This window comes from Dromaius novaehollandiae, chromosome 6 (genome assembly GCF_036370855.1).
Source record: "Dromaius novaehollandiae isolate bDroNov1 chromosome 6, bDroNov1.hap1, whole genome shotgun sequence".
Classification (NCBI taxonomy): domain Eukaryota; kingdom Metazoa; phylum Chordata; class Aves; order Casuariiformes; family Dromaiidae; genus Dromaius; species Dromaius novaehollandiae.
Window position 1 is genome coordinate 39863918 of NC_088103.1, and position 17967 is coordinate 39881884.

At 34.5% G+C, this 17967-nt stretch overlaps 1 protein-coding gene across 5 annotated transcripts in view; it reads left to right on the forward strand.

Moving 5' to 3' along the window:
• ATRNL1 (attractin like 1) overlaps positions 1-17967 on the forward strand; it is a 567608-nt gene that overhangs the window by 133353 nt on the left and 416288 nt on the right. For all 5 annotated transcript variants that reach the window (XM_026096163.2, XM_026096166.2, XM_064514272.1 and 2 more), the window contains exons 17-18: positions 9097-9310; positions 13162-13350. In XM_026096163.2, the coding sequence (XP_025951948.1) occupies positions 9097-9310; positions 13162-13350 (403 nt within the window). The remainder of the gene's footprint in view (positions 1-9096; positions 9311-13161; positions 13351-17967) is intronic.

The following is a 17967-nucleotide window of genomic DNA, read 5'->3' on the forward strand; positions in this document are numbered from 1 at the left end:
GAGTTTGACTTCTCTGATTAATATCAAAGGCTTTAAAATCTTTTTCTTATGTGAAAAAAGAGCTTTTAGGATTAGTGGATGTGTCAGAGTAACATTTGGAAATAAGAATATGGGTCTGTTTTCATCTCCATTTTGATATTCTTGTACTGAGAAAAGAAAAAAATTTTAACAGCTGCTGTGTATATTACAGACCATTAAAATAGTATCAGTACATACTACAGCCTGGAAGGACTTAGAAAGTCTTTACTGTTCATACAAACAATGTGGGACTTTGTAGATCATTTCCTAATATACAAAGCCCTTGTTCTGGGGCAAATTTAGGACCATTTCTTCATCGGGTTTCGAAAACTACAAAACATTAATGCTTTGGAAGGATTCAGGGGGCAGAGGCAGCTGCTGTCTCCACAGCCTCTTCAAAAATTATGTTTTGTATGATGATGATGTGTATCAATATTTTCTCATAATTCCAGTCCTAAATTGGGAATCAATAGAATGTCTCCTTTCAAAAAGATGAGGAGACGGTTCATTTGGTACTAAAGAAAGGGACTAAATGAAGGCATTTGTGGTGTGCAGTCAAGGCACTGTTGAATTTGTGTATATGTTCTAAAATTATCACCAATAATTTAATGTCTAATTTTTTTTTCATTCAAAATAAATTAAATTTATTAAGGGAATGCGAAAGTGAATACAATAGATAGACTGCCTATTCTCATTCTAAGGCAAAAAGAAGCTTGACATTTTTTCTTTGACTGAGTAAGCAAAATATTATGAAAGGGAAAATTTGAGTTTTTCTGCAGTGTAGGATAAAACAGCAGCAATGGAAGGTTAATTAATAGTTTCTGTAATATAAGATTAGTTGATAATTCCTACTAATATTCAAATGTTGTATACTCATTTAAAAAATGCAATTACTTCTCTTGGGAGCTTGCTCACAACTGTGGGATTTAACTCCAAATAAAAATTTCCTTCCCATGGTGCAGTAAATTCTGAGAAGATTTAATTTTGTTGTAGTAAGCATAATCAAAAGATGAGAAGAATTTTGAACAATGTATTTGATTGTATAAACTGCTTGCAACTTTTCCTTTAACTCACTGTTTTCAGGGTTAAGCATCCTTTAGTAATTGTCGTAGTTAATTAGCGAGTTTTTCATGGTACCATTTTCCATTGTCAGCTCAAAGTATTCCCGGAGGACTGTATGTTTTAATGGCAAAAGATGAGTTTCGACATTTTTATCTAAGGTTCTCATGTTTGGTTGTTGTGAAGCTGACATCTCTTTTTTTCTGAATTAGTCTCTTTACTACAGTTTCTCACAGTCTGACTTTACTGCTGTATTTCAGCTGCTTAACCATTTCCCTACATTCAGGACATGAGACTCAACTCATTTTGGATGCTAGAGAATAGAACCTGAATTTCCAGAAGACTGGCCTCTACAAAGAGGAAAGTTCAAGGATATTTAAACTCCACTGGAATAATTATTATTATCCTTTTCTGTAGATGGAAATTGGAAATGCTGTAGTTATCTCAGTTTGCCCAGTTTTACATAGCTTTTCAGAATCAACTCCACAACAGGGAAATATGAAAGCAATAGGAGAATTAAGTGTTGTTGGGACCTAATGCATCACCTCCAGTAGCAGTCACATCTGGATTTCATCATTTGTGTCTAATAGATACTGCTTCACTTAAGACAATGAAGCTTGCCTTCCCTTGCTTATAATGTGTCATCCACTGGGTAAAGTATCACAAAAATCAAAAGTGTAGTTATCTAGCACAGTTAGAACCAATATAGAATCAACCAAGCTGTGAGGCAGTAACTGAAATGGGTGGTTTGTCTCCATATAGCTAATGTTATTTTCAGTAAGTAGTTTTTTACTGATAATGATGCAGAAAAGAAGCAAACTATCTGAAAGCCTCCTGTAAAAATATGAGTGGTATGGAAGTGTGAACACTCAGGGACCAAAGCTTTTCAAGATTCAGTTATGTGTTTTCTCCTCAGACAGTTATTTTCCTAGAAATCATGATGTTTAAATGGTTCCTGAAAAGTTCATTGGAGTTTGGCAATAACATACTATTGTGACAAACACATCAGAAAGTGAGTCAGAAGTATGCAGTAAGACACATCTAGAGCTATTTAAAATCTGAAAATGGAAGGAATTTAAACAAATATGGGGATAACTTTCTGAAAGAGATATATCATGCTCAGTAATTTGCATAGTTATCAAACGGCAGAATTATGATCGTTAGTAGTAATTGGCTATTTAGTAAAGGTAAACTTGCTCACTTCACTCATCTGCAAGTTATTCAATCCTCATTAAATTTGTGCTGAGGCATCAGTAGTGTCTGAAAAATGTCTCATGATGATAAATGATAATATTCACTGTAGATCTCAGAGCAGCTTAGCCTGATTTAAATTTTCCATGAATAAATATTGGAATTAACACCAAGTATCAGCTTTTTAGTCAAGGTTACACAATCTTCCTCTCTAAACACAATTCCATAATTACACTATTTAAAAGATAATTATTACTATTTAAAAGAAAATTAAAATTTGATGGCTTAGAATAAGACAAGGGCAGTTTTTTGAAGTTATTGGTCATCAGTGTTTAATAAATTCCTGTAATAGTTGAATATAAGGCAAGTTTTTAGCCAAGTAGGACTGTAGACGTAACTGCATACAGAATGACAGGAGCTGTTCTGTTAGTATGCATCATTCTGATCTTCTGTCACATGAAAATAAGGCCTTCATCAGCAATTTATCTTTGATTTTAATAATTCTTAAATCTTCTCTAACTTACCATCAAGGTGGATTTCTTACTTAGAAGGGTTTTTGCCAACTTGTTATCAGTGATATAAACGATTATTCTATTAAAATGGCTAAACCTTGACCAACTGGATTTCAAACACCAGTGTATGGCTTTCTAAGACTAGCTCTGTGTTTTAAATACTGGCCTAGAAAGAAATAGGTGAGAGGACAAACATATTCTAGAGAATGGTTCCAAATCTTAGATCATGTAGTGGATAGAATAAAGCTATGGAATAGCTCTTAAGACATGTTTGACTGCCTTGGTCCAGCACAAGGTTAATATTTTGTAAGGCCCATTACAGGCTTTCTTAAGTCAGATGAGAGCACCTGCTGTATATTGCATTGTTTTTGTTTTATTGTAAAATTTTACTTTGATAATTTCTATATGTTTTTTCATCTTCCTTTCTTTTTCTTCTTCTTCTTCTGCTTTTTTAACTGAGAATACTCCCTGGAATACTATTGGAAAAAGCTTGGTTGTTGTTGATATTATTTTAATATGAATTGTATATAATGTATAACCAGGATTTTCATATGTGTATGTTGGAGCTTTATTTTTTAAAAAATTCTCCACTGAAACATTTGAAAGTAGATATTATTTTTCAGAACATGGTGAGTGACAATAATCCAGAAAGATTTGTTTCAAATTAAAAAGCCAGAAGAAGGGGCACCTATATTCTGTAATCATTTTTAAAGAAATTCTGGCCTATACATATTGTATAAAAACAGAAGAAATCACAATTCATATTTGTTCCCATGGGCCACTGCTTCCTCCCTATCTTTTCCTTTTCTCACATGAAGGAAAATTAATTAAGGCAAAATTTTATAAACTACTCCATTTCACATAGAAATTTGTAATGTAATTGAAATTGTTTCTAAAGCCTATGAAGACTAATTATCTGTATTATATAGTCACAAAGCTATCGTTTTGGAGATTTTCTGTGGATGTATCATGATGTAGGTGAAGTATAGCATGTTTATGTTTTTACAACAATAGAACAAATGTTCAATGTTGATGTCCAAAATAATGGTAAATCCTTGTTTAAAATGATAATGATATTTTAAAGTTACAGATTTTAGAGGCATAAATGGAAGATCATTACCTAGATCCAGTTGTGAATCTTGGTTAAAAGATTCGTGTTATGATTCAAAGCAAATGTCTGTTGTCCGTGGAAAATGGAAACTTTCCCATTACTTCTTAATAGCAGTCATTGTCAAGTATTAGGCAAGTGAAGACATCAAATAAAGTAGTAATGTGATGGCTACTGTATAAAAATATGGAATGCTGTTATTTTAATTACTAAATTTTTCTAATTATTAAGAGGGTTTTTTTGCTATTAAAGAAAATACTTTATGAAAGCAAACTTCTGCTAGCTAGAAAATAATTTCAGTTGAAATAATTTTTTGTTTTATGATGTTAACAAAGAAATTGTTGATACTACCTATCTTATTTTTCCATAATAAAGGAAGAGCTGTAGAGCTTGATATTAATAGAACATGAGTAATATATTTTGCTCTTGGCTCTTCTGTATATATTGTATCAGTGGGAAGTATGCACTATACCACTGAAACTCACTGGTCTTTCTTTGAATATTTGTTCATGTGTATAAAATTTCTGAAGGTACACCCGCTTGTATGCTACCTCTCTGTGAGACTGAAGTCTTTCTAATAGCAATGTGTATTTTCTCTCTGCATGCCCTATGGTGCTTTGTTACCACCAAATGGCCATGATTTTTGCCAAGTTTCTTAGTACTGGCAGCTGTAAGATGGAATGCTTGTATTATTTCTTTGGTTTCTAAAGGAGTAAAGGTAGATAAGCTCCTAAGCTGAACTAGATTATCCATTGTTTTGTCCTGCAAGTTAGAGTAGTAGAGTGCACTTTGCATCAAGGAAGTCTTAAACCTTCATTAGAGACAGCAAGTGCTCCCTTCCTTTACTCTGTCTTTGAGGAATGCAGGAGGAGGTAGCTCTGACAGAGGTTAACTAGCAGAAGATATCAGCCTTTCTGAAACCAAATAGATTCTCTTAGGAGGCAAGAGCTGTAATGAGTCCTGCTGAGCTTAGACAGTAAAGGCCTCCAGATGACCTCTGAAGCTCTGGGATGTTTTTTGCCTCCTTTCCAGTGTAACACATCATGATCAAGTATTTGGCATTAAAGGAAAATTCCAGTAATGATAAGGCCATAGGAGGAGCCACGTGCTTTTGAAATTACTACTCACTTCTGTCTCCATTTCCAACAAGAGGGAACTACTTTGAAGCAGCCAGGAAAACAGTGACACACTTTAGATACCATAATAGCTTGAAAAAGTGAGATAGACACAGTCAAGTCACTTAGAAAAAATCTGATTACTTTTCCAGTCACCCGTTGTCTGGCTCCCTAATAAAAAGCTAAGCTGCAGAACCACCCAGGACTGTGTGACAGTGGTGTCTTGTATTTGACTGATTTCCTGAACTAGTTCACACCACTGTTTACTGAGAAGTTCTCGCATGTGTACGTGTTTGTATGCGTGTTGGAGCTTTTCCTTCTTCAAATAGAAAAGCAACTGATTCTGATTACATAGTTGCAGGCTCTCTTTCAACTCTTAATCAGAGCAGCTTACTAAATGGCAAATGCAGCCGTGACAGGATGTGTTTCTTGGTTGTGGTTTTGGCCATCTTGACGTATTCATCAAGGCCTTGGGAAAAACAACAGGATTCCCTGAGAACTTTCTTCCCACTTGTATAATGAGCAAAGATCACTTGATTTGCCAAAGAGGCAGCTGATATTCTTGAGAAGAAAAATCTAGATATATTAGGGACTGAATTAATATCAGCAAGTGTTTTTGTGAAGTGAAAAGTTGATTTTTACTGTGTTTTTCACCCGCCTTATTTGATAACTATTTTTCCAAGAGGTCTGGAAACTGGAATCATACACCAGTGAGTTCTGGCTATAGTGAACACTGCTGTCTGCTCCTCTTCAGGAGCATCTTGGGCAAGTTATTTAAGTAAAGGAATCAGTTTCCTACATCCATTTTGAATTAAATTGAACAACCATAGAGTTTGAGTGAAGGTTGTTTACTTCTCTTTATTTCTCAAGCCTGAAGAAGAAACTGGGTTGGCCTCCTGCACCTTTGAAGTTCCTCAGTTGCTTCAAGTACTTTGTGACTCTTCACTATAATGACTAAACCTTTTATCAGTTTGACAGATAAGGGTTAGTTCTTATGGTTTCTTTGGAGAGAAATTGGTTTGATTAGTTTGTCACAGCACACTGGTGGCTGCAGGGGTCACTGGTGGAATTTCCTGAATTGTCTATTGACTATTTATTTTCCCCTGTTGGCTTTTGTAGTAGTCATTTTTGCTGATAAACCCTGGTGATATCAGCTCGTTATCTCAGCTATCGCCAGCGGTCTTCAGCTGTAGCCTCTCGCATTGTGGAATTAATGCCACATAATTGAATATTTGCTTTAGTCATGTCCTTGTAGCATTTTGGTGGCTTACTTGTTAGTTATTTACCATATTTTAATCAGACATTAAAAAAAAATGCTTTGGATATCAGTTTTTGGCATCCTAACCATGAGCCCATAGTAGCATAAGTGAGCATGCAGGGGCGTTGCATTGATAGTATGTGCTTGATAGCTTGCTAATCAGTGTTTAGGTTTGTGTTTTGATATTTTATGCTATCAAAGAGCCAAAGAGGGTACATATGGAATTTGAGATATATGACTTGGTGACTATAAATTGTTCAGATACTGCAGCTATTAAGATGATGATGACGGTTGTATGCTGTGCGTTACTTCCAGTTGAAGCTGTTCACTTAGGGATGCTGCTTTTGTCTCCTAAGGTTGCTCTGGCTTTCTTGATCCTTCCTATGACTTTGTCATCAGTTAAGGGGTTCTGAGACATTCTGCTACTAGATCAGAAGAATTTTTTTCCAAATAACAGGACTGCCTGGTCAGTTTTCATCATCAGCCTGACGTGCTTTTCACCGTAGCTGGAATAGGTTCTCTGTTTTCTGGGCAAACAGGACCGATTACACAAAGGTGTCGGTGTATTCAGGTCCATTGTAAGGATCATCAATAACTAAAACTTCTAGGCTGCAATAACTTTTATATAAAAGAAATATTTAAAATGATAAAAATAAGGTATTAATGTATTTAAAAGAGTTTATATGTACAGCATTCAATATGTAACATGGTGTTCTAAACCTTTACTTGGAATGGTTCTTAAAGTGTTTTGGAAAATATGCTGTTCATGTATAAAAATGGCAAAAATTAAAAGATATGGTGTTCCATATAATTTTTACATCACTGATTTTAGATATTTGCTGTTTAAAGTGTCCAAATGTAGATGAAATAATACTTCCAAAATATGTTTGTCTAATACAATTTATAAGGATATTGCATTTTGTTTCTGCAAATATTTAAACTAGAACTCTGTTTCTGGAAGCCTGATAGTTGGCAATGACCAGAAAAGGATGCCCCTCCATATATGCATATATCTTCTTCTACGTTCATTATCAGCTCAAAAAAATTCCAAGCAGGAACACAGCACTCTTCCTAAACTAAATACCTCTAAACTTAATTTTACAAGTTTTGTTTTTTTCAAAAAGAATAATCATAATACTAACCTGCCTGAAGTGTAATTAAGATATCTGTTGAAACCCATGCAAATAATGTAGTAAAAAACAAAAATAAAACCAATAAATCTAGCGCAGTCTAACTTGAATTCCAACTGTTCAATAAATAATTATTTGGTATGTTTTCAGTCACACATTACTAATATATGAAAACTATTTACAATTACTGAATGAATTATAACAGATCAGCATTATTTCTAATAAATTCATTTTAAAAAGTATAATGTCTTATTATAATTCAAGAAACAAACAATGATGTTTTGTGAATACTGGAATATGAATACTGGAAATGACCTAATCAGGGCTGGATTTTTATACAACATGGGAGATATGAATGCATCTCCTAAATGGTAACAGAGGTCGTAATAGAGGGTTGTTCTTACTTGCCTGTTTGTTAGATCAAAGTAATAAAGGAGTATTATTAAGGTGCAAAGTTTGGCACTCTTAGAGATTTCTGGATAAAACCTGTCCAAGGACTGAGGACTCTGAAAATTATCAGCCCTGGATTAACCCTGAGTGGCCAAAGATGTGAGATCAAAGATGAAATATCTTTCTGAGAGGTGATGGCAGAGACTTCTGATTCACTTGTGAAAAAGCTCATGGCTCTCTTGAACCACAGCAGCTTCTCTAGTTAATTATGGCTGGTTGACCTCAATACTTTGGGCTGTAAATTAGATCAGTTGAACATCTAATTCACAAGCAGATCAACATGTCTACTTTGGAGCTAACATCATCTGTCGTTTGCATGGTACAAACAGCTGTGGTGTTTGGCTGTCTGATACTCCCCCTGCCCCATTACAGACTATAGTCTCTCTATATCCCTTTCTCTACATTTGAACTGGGGTTAGTAAAAAGTGCCTATGCACAGAGATTATGTAGGAAAAATGTTATTTTTCAGCACCTTGAGATCCCACAGTGATAGGAGCAAGAAATGTATTTAGATTTATTCAGGAACAGGCAAAGGACTTTATTCTTCAAAATCTGCTTTTCTGTAGGTAATTGTAAAAATAAGATGAAATGATAAAAATGGGAGAATTTGTGCGATGCAGTTTTGTTGATACATCCTAGATATTTTTTGAGAAGTAATGCTTTTTGTATTTGCTAAACTGGTTGTTTGTAGCTTTAAATCAAAAATAATGGTATATCCAGTGCATATTTACTGGCACTGGAATTGTGGATCTGCCACAGTTTCATCAGTGGCTGAGTTGCCAGCGTATGTGGATAAGTATTGCTCGTATAGGTTTTAGAGGATGGAATATTTGTCCTGTTTATTCTGAACTTTGTTTTTTGTGACATGCTGCTGCTAACTTGTGTATTTACGTTTCCTGTGTTGGCCAATTAGTGATCTGTACAGCAACCACAGGAAAAATCACAATTTCATTATGTGTGTTCTGTCAGGTTTCTAGCTCTTTATCAATTAATATTAATCAGGATTGACTTTAACTGAACAAAAGAGACATCTATTTTTAATAGAGTAGAAGCATATTGTGTTTTGTTAGTTTTCAGCAAGACAGAAAAATTAAGATAAAAACTATATGGACAATAAATGATGAGATAAGGGGAAAGCATTGCTAATTCTCTCAAAAAGTGAAGCTGTTGCTTTAGGGCTATTCTTTGAAATGTTTTAACTGAAAAAAAAGGCATTTAATTAATTGTCTTATGTTTGTTTTGTTCTGTTTCATAGAAAATTTCACCTTGGGTAGGTTTACGCAAGATCAACATCTCATACTGGGGATGGGATGACATGTCTCCTTTTACAAATACAACTCTGCAGTGGCTTCCTGGAGAGCCAAATGACTCTGGCTTCTGTGCATACCTGGAAAGGGCAGAGGTGGCAGGTCTGAAAGCGAATCCATGTACTGCAATGGCAGATGGTCTTGTCTGTGAAAAACCTGTTGGTAAGCAATCTTTCTTAGTCACTTATTGTTACTATTGTGATTATGCAGCTGTTTGAATTTTCATTTGGCTAAAAGGGATTTTGTACGATTTGGATTAAAAAAAATTAGAAAAAAAGTCTTGCTTTATTTCTTGAAAAATATGAAACTTTAATCTAGAAAACCAATACTATTCTTAAAGCAGGAAATATTTATTTATGAACTAGCTTACATGGCTTAGTCTGCGTTATACCAGAAGTCTTGTGGTTCGAAGTGAGTAGTTGTCAGTGACAACAGTGACTCCAGCATGAAAGATTCCATGGAGATGTTCACAAGGCTGATGCTGCAAAAATGAGTTGTCTTTCTGAATCTCACTGAACGTTAGTGGACGTTTTAATGATCTACAAGACTGACAAAACCAAAACTCTTTCCATCTTTTTGACTCGTTTGTGTGTAAAGATTACTTTGGCAAATACTGATTTGATACTTTTCAGTACTTTGCCAAGAAAGTGGAAAAGAGGTGACTAACTGGCATCCTTCAGTAAGATGGTCCACTAGTGTCTACCCAAAGTTCTGTGTCTGAAAGCTGAGAATCTTATTGTGCTGCCTTTTAGCTGTACTGTTCTTACGTTGAAGGAGGGATGCTGAAAATTAGAGGCTGAATTTCATCACATCATAAGATATAAAAATGGTTATACTCAGTTGCACCAAAGCGTCTGTGCAATGCAGCTATCCCATCTATGGTGTAATTTGCAGTTTGTATCTCAGGGGCAGATTTGGGTTAATAAACACAGCAAAATTGTGCAACTTCACTTTCTGTGAAAATATCATTGAAGATTAAATAGATTGCACTTCATCATTTTGTCTGACTCACAACATTCCAACATGACAAAAGTCTGTGCACAACTAATGGTAATCATGCAGGTTTTCCCATTATCTCAGGACTGCTCATTCATTGACAGTTTAAGTAAATGGTGTTGAAGAGTACATGAGAGTACAGACTGTTCCGTGGAATTGCTGGAGTCTTGCTTGACACTACGCTTACTCTAAGCTTCTGTTATGTACTTACTTGAAATATTCCTTGAATTAGGGGGAGTTTTTCTTTCCATTTTCAGACTAGAATTATGAAGGTACAAGTAATTTTGTTTTAAACTAATGTGATAAGAAAGTTATGTGGTCTGGTGACTTGAGACAGGGCTTAAACATGACTCTGTGTAGAATAAATCTTAAGTTGCTACTAGTGGTCTTTGGCAACTAACTTGATGACCTTAAATTGTCTTCCTTATCCCCCAAATGGAGCTGATAATAGTTATATAATTATTAAACACACAAAAATTGAAAAGTGCTTTCAGAAGTAAAAGTTCTATATGTGTGCTAAGATGCTGAGTAATATTTTTATATATGCATATGTATTTATGTATATTCATACATAAATACACATATAATTATGTATGTGCATACATATACGTGTGTGTGTGTGTGTGTGTATATATGTATATAAGCACACACCCTTATGTGAGGTTTTATAGTGATATTTTCCTGGAAATAGTGAAATAGTGTTCAAAGTCATATCTAAAGGGGACTAAGAGATGGAAAAATATTACTAATATCTACCTAAAAAGTGCTGTAAAAGCTTGATCTTTTTTACCCTTACTTTTATAAACAGGAGGAAAAACTCAATTATGTAATACAATCAGTAACAATACACTGTGATGTTATGCTAATCTGCAGATAGATATCAGTGATAGCTTTCCTCATCAGAAGAGGAGGAAAAAAAAATATCAAGAAATCCACCCAAATTCGCGGAGGACTGTCATTCTTGATAAAGAGTGAGTCCTTTGAACAGCCCAGCAGCAGGTGCCCCTTTTGAGAGCCCCTGAGTTATGAGCTGGTAACCAGTGACGGCTGCTAGAGCAGCAGTCACTCAGGGGCACTATGAGTAGCCCTGCATACTACGCTAAATATGCTGTGCAATTGGGAGCCCAATTCTAGTGCTGTCAGACCTACCTGATATTGTATATGGGCTCACTAGGGGTCCGTTTAAGCTCCATTATCTGTTGGATCACCAAAGTGTGCTGCTAGAGCTTTTAAAGGGGTTGCTCATTGTCCAGATCGCAAATACAAAGTACATCTGATTATTATTATTATTTTAAAGAATTTTTTAAAACCTTGCCTTCTCAGGGTTTCTTACAGCCTATTCTCTTTTTATCTGCCTTATTTCATTTGCTTATAAAAATTAAATCTCATCTCTAATCAACCCACGATGCTACGCCTCTGTCATAATGTTTTATATTTTCAAAATATCATTTTCATGTTCTAACTGTCTCACAATACTCCTCATAGCTGTGAGGCTGACCACATGAAGTTCTTTACATTTCCCCTTAAAATTTTCTCCATTGTCTATGCAAATCTGGAAAACAGTTATGTTGCTATGCTTGTGTTGAGACCACTGCCTGTCAATCTGATGTTTTTGCTGTGAAATTCAGTCGGAATGCTAAAGCATACTCTTATCAACCCTTTATTTTCTTATAAATAATTCCAAATAGTAATGTGATCGCAAAGTAAATATTGTACAATTGTTGTTACTGCCATCTGTATTTCTTTTTAATTTCATCTTTCACAGTGCTGTTAAGCTAATACATGTATTCATTTATCAGATGTTTCTCAGGAGGGTAAAGGATACAGCCACAATGTAAGACAGATCTCAAAATGTTAAGAATAGACTAGGTGGAACATAAACGACACATTTTTATAATGCATTATTTTCCAGTTACATCAACATTATATGCATCTGCTACTTGTGTCTGTGTGTGTGTTCTTGAGCTGTTTCAGAGACTGCAGAAGCTGAAGTGCTTCTGGCATATGAGAGTACTACGTAGTTCAACCAATTTTTATTAGTTTTTTTCTTGGTATTTTTTATTAATAATAAAATACAGCCTGAATATATGCAAAGTGGATCAAGTCCAGGAAAAGCCCTTGTTAAGAGATTTGGAATATTAGCAAAGATGATGTGTGTCTTGAGAACTTGGCTGGTTTTGAATGTGAATCAATAATATGCAAAAACATAGCAGTAGATCTGAGGGCTTAATCCCAATGTACTGCCAGGCCCTTCTGTAGTGAAAATAGTGCTGTGTATGCTTTTGTGTTCGTGGCTAAGAATTACTATACTCTTGTTTTTGTACACTTCACGTTTTTATTTGAAATTGAAGAGAAATTCAAGAGTAGGGCATGGAAGTTTTTGTGTGTTATAACTATTCAAGATAACACACATTGCTAACCTAAGTGTGAATGTGATCTGCATAAAAAATCTTGTGTATGTTGAATAGTGTTTTGTTACTATCCTTTTACATTCCAGTGACTTTCTTATGTATACTATAGGGCAAAATTCTAAGGGATAAATAAGTCAGAAATAAAGTATTTGTTGCTTATACAGTATTAAACTAACAAGAACAATAGACCAGAACTTTATAGATTACCGATCATGGAAGTTTGAGACATGTTTTATGTCATATGTGTGCAAGGAACTAAACTGGCATTACCAGGCACTGAATAGTAATAATATTACTGTCTCAGTGTATAAGTAAAATTGCTATGATCACTTTTAAATGGGGTCTTTTAGAGCTCTAGTATGACTCAGGATGCCTCATGCAAAGTGTTACTTAGTAATTTATATAATTACTATTTTTTATATATATATATAAAAATTCTATTATTGTATTTGTATATTGAACCATAAGTCAGAACTAAATTATTCAGAACTAATGAAGGAAGGAATCACTTTCATTTTAGCAAGGATTTTGCTAATAGAACATATGGTTTAAAAAAAAAAATTCAACTTGTGTTCGAAATGACAATTTTTTGTGGCTCTTTTCCAGTTAGTCCCAATCAGAATGCTAGACCCTGCAAAAAGCCCTGCTCTCTGCGAACAACGTGTTCTAACTGCACAAGTAATGGTATGGAGTGTATGTGGTGCAGCAGTACAAAGCGATGTGTTGACTCAAACGCCTATATAATCTCCTTCCCATATGGACAGTGTCTGGAATGGCAAACAGCCACATGCTCCCGTGAGTATCTTAATGAATGTTTATTCTATAAAATGCCACATTATAATTTTTTTCCACTCAGAACTTTTATATGAATAGGGTTCAGCACATTCACTAAAGATAAAAGAAGATTTCAAATGGATGACTTTATATAGCCACTAATGTCAGCAGTCAATACCATGTATGTATTATGTGGACACAGGTAAAGTACTGATAATTATTTTATGATGGAACATATTCAATCTTTTAAAACTGTGAAAAGTGGTTAGGGTTTTCAAATATGGAAAAATACCATGATTCTTTGCATGACTAGTATTAGAATGTCAGTCGATGTCCATGAACTGAAAAGAAATACTGATAAAATTAGAGTAATAATATAGAGACCTTAGACTAGTCAGAAATCTAGTTATTAGAAAAGATTAGCTGAGTTCCTAGAGTCTCTAAGATTCTGATGTATTTTGTCAAAAGATTCAAAGAAGTCCATTTTTCTAGCTTGCAAAGATAAAATAATGTCATACTAATAATAGTGATAGTCTTGAAAATACTGTAATGCAGTTGCAAAACAAATGATCTTGCTTGTTATTTGCAAATGCCAATTATTGACACTTACAGATTGTTTGCCCTCTGCACAGGAATGGCAGGAATTCTGTTAGACTATCAGGCAGGTGAAAGGAGATGGAGAAAACTTTTGTCCTATATGACACTGGGTCAGGTTGCTTATTTCTTCCTTTTGAAATAAAAGGCAGATGATTTTTTGTTTTGTCAAGCAGCAAAGATGCTCCCTAAATGTCTGTTTTGGAAGCATGTTTTATCAGAAACTGGTCCAATGACTCTTTAGGAGAAGAATGCTTAATGTGCCTTTCAGCATACAATTCACAAATGTCACTTTTCCCCAATTCTACGGCAACTAGACCTTGTTAAGTTCAGTGCCGTGCAGTTGCAGTGTTTATCAGTATCAAAATCCATGTAGACGCTGAAGCAAGCTGCCTCGTGTCTTCTATTCTTATCTCAATTAAGGTTTATTTAGAAAAATAAGTATGATACCATCCTACAGAAGACTGGTTCTTAGTATTTTCACAAATTACTGTCCTTAAAGACTTGTTTCCCACCTGTAAATGACTCCAATCCAGTGGAACTTGTATTTGATATTGATAGTGAATTGTGGCAGAAGATAATAAGATTTAAAATTTAGAGATAAAATTGTCAGAACGCCACATGAATGATGCTTGGATTTTTAAAATTAGATACATAATGGCAGCCTGAACTTTGTAACCCTGTTTTTGGGTGAGTGTATTATTTGCACATTATGCAGATTCTCTTTCTGTGGGGAACACAACAATTGTTTTTAATTTATTTGTCATTTGTGTCAGGTCTGTAACAATTTCATATGAAATAAGCCAACTGGGATTTGCTGTGTGTCAATTCAGTATTATGTTAAGGGCAATTTTGTATAAAAATCCATTTTCTATCCAGCAAATTAAAGAAAAAAAGAATCAGCGTCCATAGACAGATTTTTTCAGAGTTTAAAGCATTAGATATTTTGCATATGAAACAAGAAAATGAATATCCAAATGAATCGTGATTTAGACATTGTTTCAGTCTAGATGACTTAAAAATTGTGTTAGGTAGATTGATCTGTATTGTTGATGGGGTGGAAAGGTATTAAGTGCATTCTCTTGTCAAGGCATAATGCTTCTGCTTATTTGAAGAATTGAATGTAACCACATCTTTAAAAAAAGAAAAAAATCTCTATTTTTTATTTCATCATGACTGATATCTTAGTATTTGGGTGTTTTGCTGTGAATGAGAAAGAAACTTCACACGGGCATTCATGATTTAAAAGACAAAATATCACATAAAATGAGAGCTTTACATTTATTTTCACAGTTTAGAAGGGAAATAAAGAACACTGTTGTATTGATGACATTTTGTCATTTTAATACCCACTTGCCAAAAAGTTGCATTTCAATCTTCCCCATGTTTTCCATCCATTACAGTTTTATATTGAATTGCTGACAGTAGAACAATCTTGGACCACCTCTAGAATTTCAAGGAAAAAAAGTTTCTCCTTCTATGTCCCCTTCTTCAGCAAATGATAACTTCTCATTTTCAGGAGAAAGTTCTTTCCACTTCTGTAGCTCAATGCCACTACACAGAATAGGTGAGGATTTTCAGCTTTGGTTCTCTTTTCTCTTCCATGACGACAGTGCAACTGAAACATCAGACTTGTTTTCTTCTACCTTTGTAAATATCAACTTGAAAATTGCTTGGATCATCTGCTTTGCATCTCTGAAACGGGAAGGAAGCTATTACAGAAGGGTCTTTGTGTTTCTGCTACTCTGCTATTGTATTGAAAAACCAAAATCTGTATCACTGAGCTTCCGAACTGTAAGGCCTGATTTCCTACTGGTCTGTGTCACGTGGTTGTTTGGATTTGATTTCCAAGAACACTGGAGCTTCATTTTGTTTTTTCCTTTTTCCACATTTGGGACCCTTATAAAATGTTTCCTCCCATTTGGATCCTTGGATGTCTAATGATACAAGAGCTTTTCTTGTTTTTAAAGTCCTTTCAAGATCTCATTCTGATTCTCGACTACCTGTTTTCATGAAATCTGCACATATCTTCAGACTACTGGAATATTTTACTTTGATTACTTTTACTAATTTTAAACAGTTTTAATAATTGTTGAGGTCAGGATAGCTAGCTTTATTCTGTTGCCAATTTCGTTAGTTAAAAATGAAACGATTCTGCTTAGCACAACCTTTATAACATGGATTCAAGTATTGCTGTTCTGGAGCCAAGTCCTCCAGCTAGCTGGGAACACTGGTGGACACAGTGTCCTGGCTGAAGCTGAGCCACGTTAAGAAGTTACCGTCCTTGTTTTCCCTGCTCATCAGTGCAGCTTCTGCCAGGGATATATCTGATATGCTGTCACACTTGAGCTCAGTTTTTTCAGGATGAGCTGTGGGTTAGGTAAGCCACTTGTAATAAGCAATGTTTTTTTACATTGAGTCATTGGAAGAAAGCTGGTTTAGGAAGTGACGGTGTGTACAGTTATGCTACAACAAGCAGAAGTTAAAGTTTGATAACCAAAATAAGATGCTGCAGCAGTAAATATAAAATTGCCAAGCTGGAGTCATGACCACATATTTGACTTCAGCATAAGTGCCTCTAGTCTAATAATCTGTCTTTTACTCCATGATTTACGAAGTGTTAAATTAGTTCCATAAATTGTCTTTACTCTGTTCTTATTTTTTAGTAACCTTATTTTTCTTCTCTCTTTATATCTGTCTGTGTACGCATACACACACGTGTGCGCGCATGCACATACACATATATGTATGTAGTTAAATGTTTGCTCTTCATTGTCGTTTGTTTTGTAAATTCTTCTTCTTTTTTGACTGTTTATATTCATGCTTATGTTTCCTAGTGTTCAGATTGCACCTTCTTGTGATTAGACCCTTGTCTCCAAACCAAGGCTCGCTGATTACACAAAATATCCTTTTTAAGAGCCTATTTAAGTCTAGCGTTCTTCCTGAAAGTTCTGTCATTTTTTGGAGTAATTGGTATTTAACAACTTTTAAAACTCTAGCTTAAGTTCTTAACAGGAACTATGCAATCTTGTGTTTACTAGCAGGACTGTGTAATTTCACAATTTGTCATTCTGAGGATCCTAAACACATATATAATTTGATTTAAAATTAGTTCACATGAGATCATTCAGCCTAATGTAGACCTGAAGTTCCTTATCTGTTAGTTCTTAATTTCTTTTCCTTTTGATTTTTCCAGAGAAAAATGCCTCTGAAACGTCCACATAGTGATTTATTCAGTTATATTTCATATCTTTTTTCCTATACGTTTTTTCAAAATTTATATAAAAATTCTGTGACAATTGTCATTACTTACAATTTTTTTCTGTTGTTAAGAAATTTTTGTTGAAGATTTTAAAAATGTTAAAATGACTTCATTAACTGAGCAAGATTCAACCTTTATGGATGTCCAAGTATAATGTTGTTTGGTTTTGTATTATTGCTAGATAGATATGTTTTGCTTATGGACTGCACAATTTCATGTTCATTCTCTGAGACACGTGTAAGAGTGATCAGGCTTTGCTAATTGACTCATTCTGCATAGGCATCAAAAATAACAATTTTTATGGATTACCTTTTCTGGGTCTTTTTTATAATGGAAAACATAATCCTTTTTCCTCTAAAATCATTTTAATGCAGAGTTGAAGTTATTAGGAAAACTTTTTATATTATCTGTAATTGAATATTGGCCATCTGTTCATTGTGCAAATTGTATGTTCTCTTACATAATTTACTTCTAATTGTTACTTTTCCTATAAAAAGCATTTTACGTAAGATCATCTGTACATAACTAGCCAAGTACTTGCAATGAAAGTGTCATTGTTTTTAGTATGGGGGGTGTGTGTGTGCATACACAAACTAACTCACAAGGCAGTAAAGGCTTCCTTTTCAAGTCTTATGAATCAACATGGACTAAAATGTGCTTCATGTTTAACTTCATCTTTTTCCTAGTATTTGCCTGAGAATTATGTTTTTAATGGGAAGAAAGGAATATAAAAGAAATGAATCATCATGCTGTTCTAGCTCTACATGTAGAGCTCTGCAAGA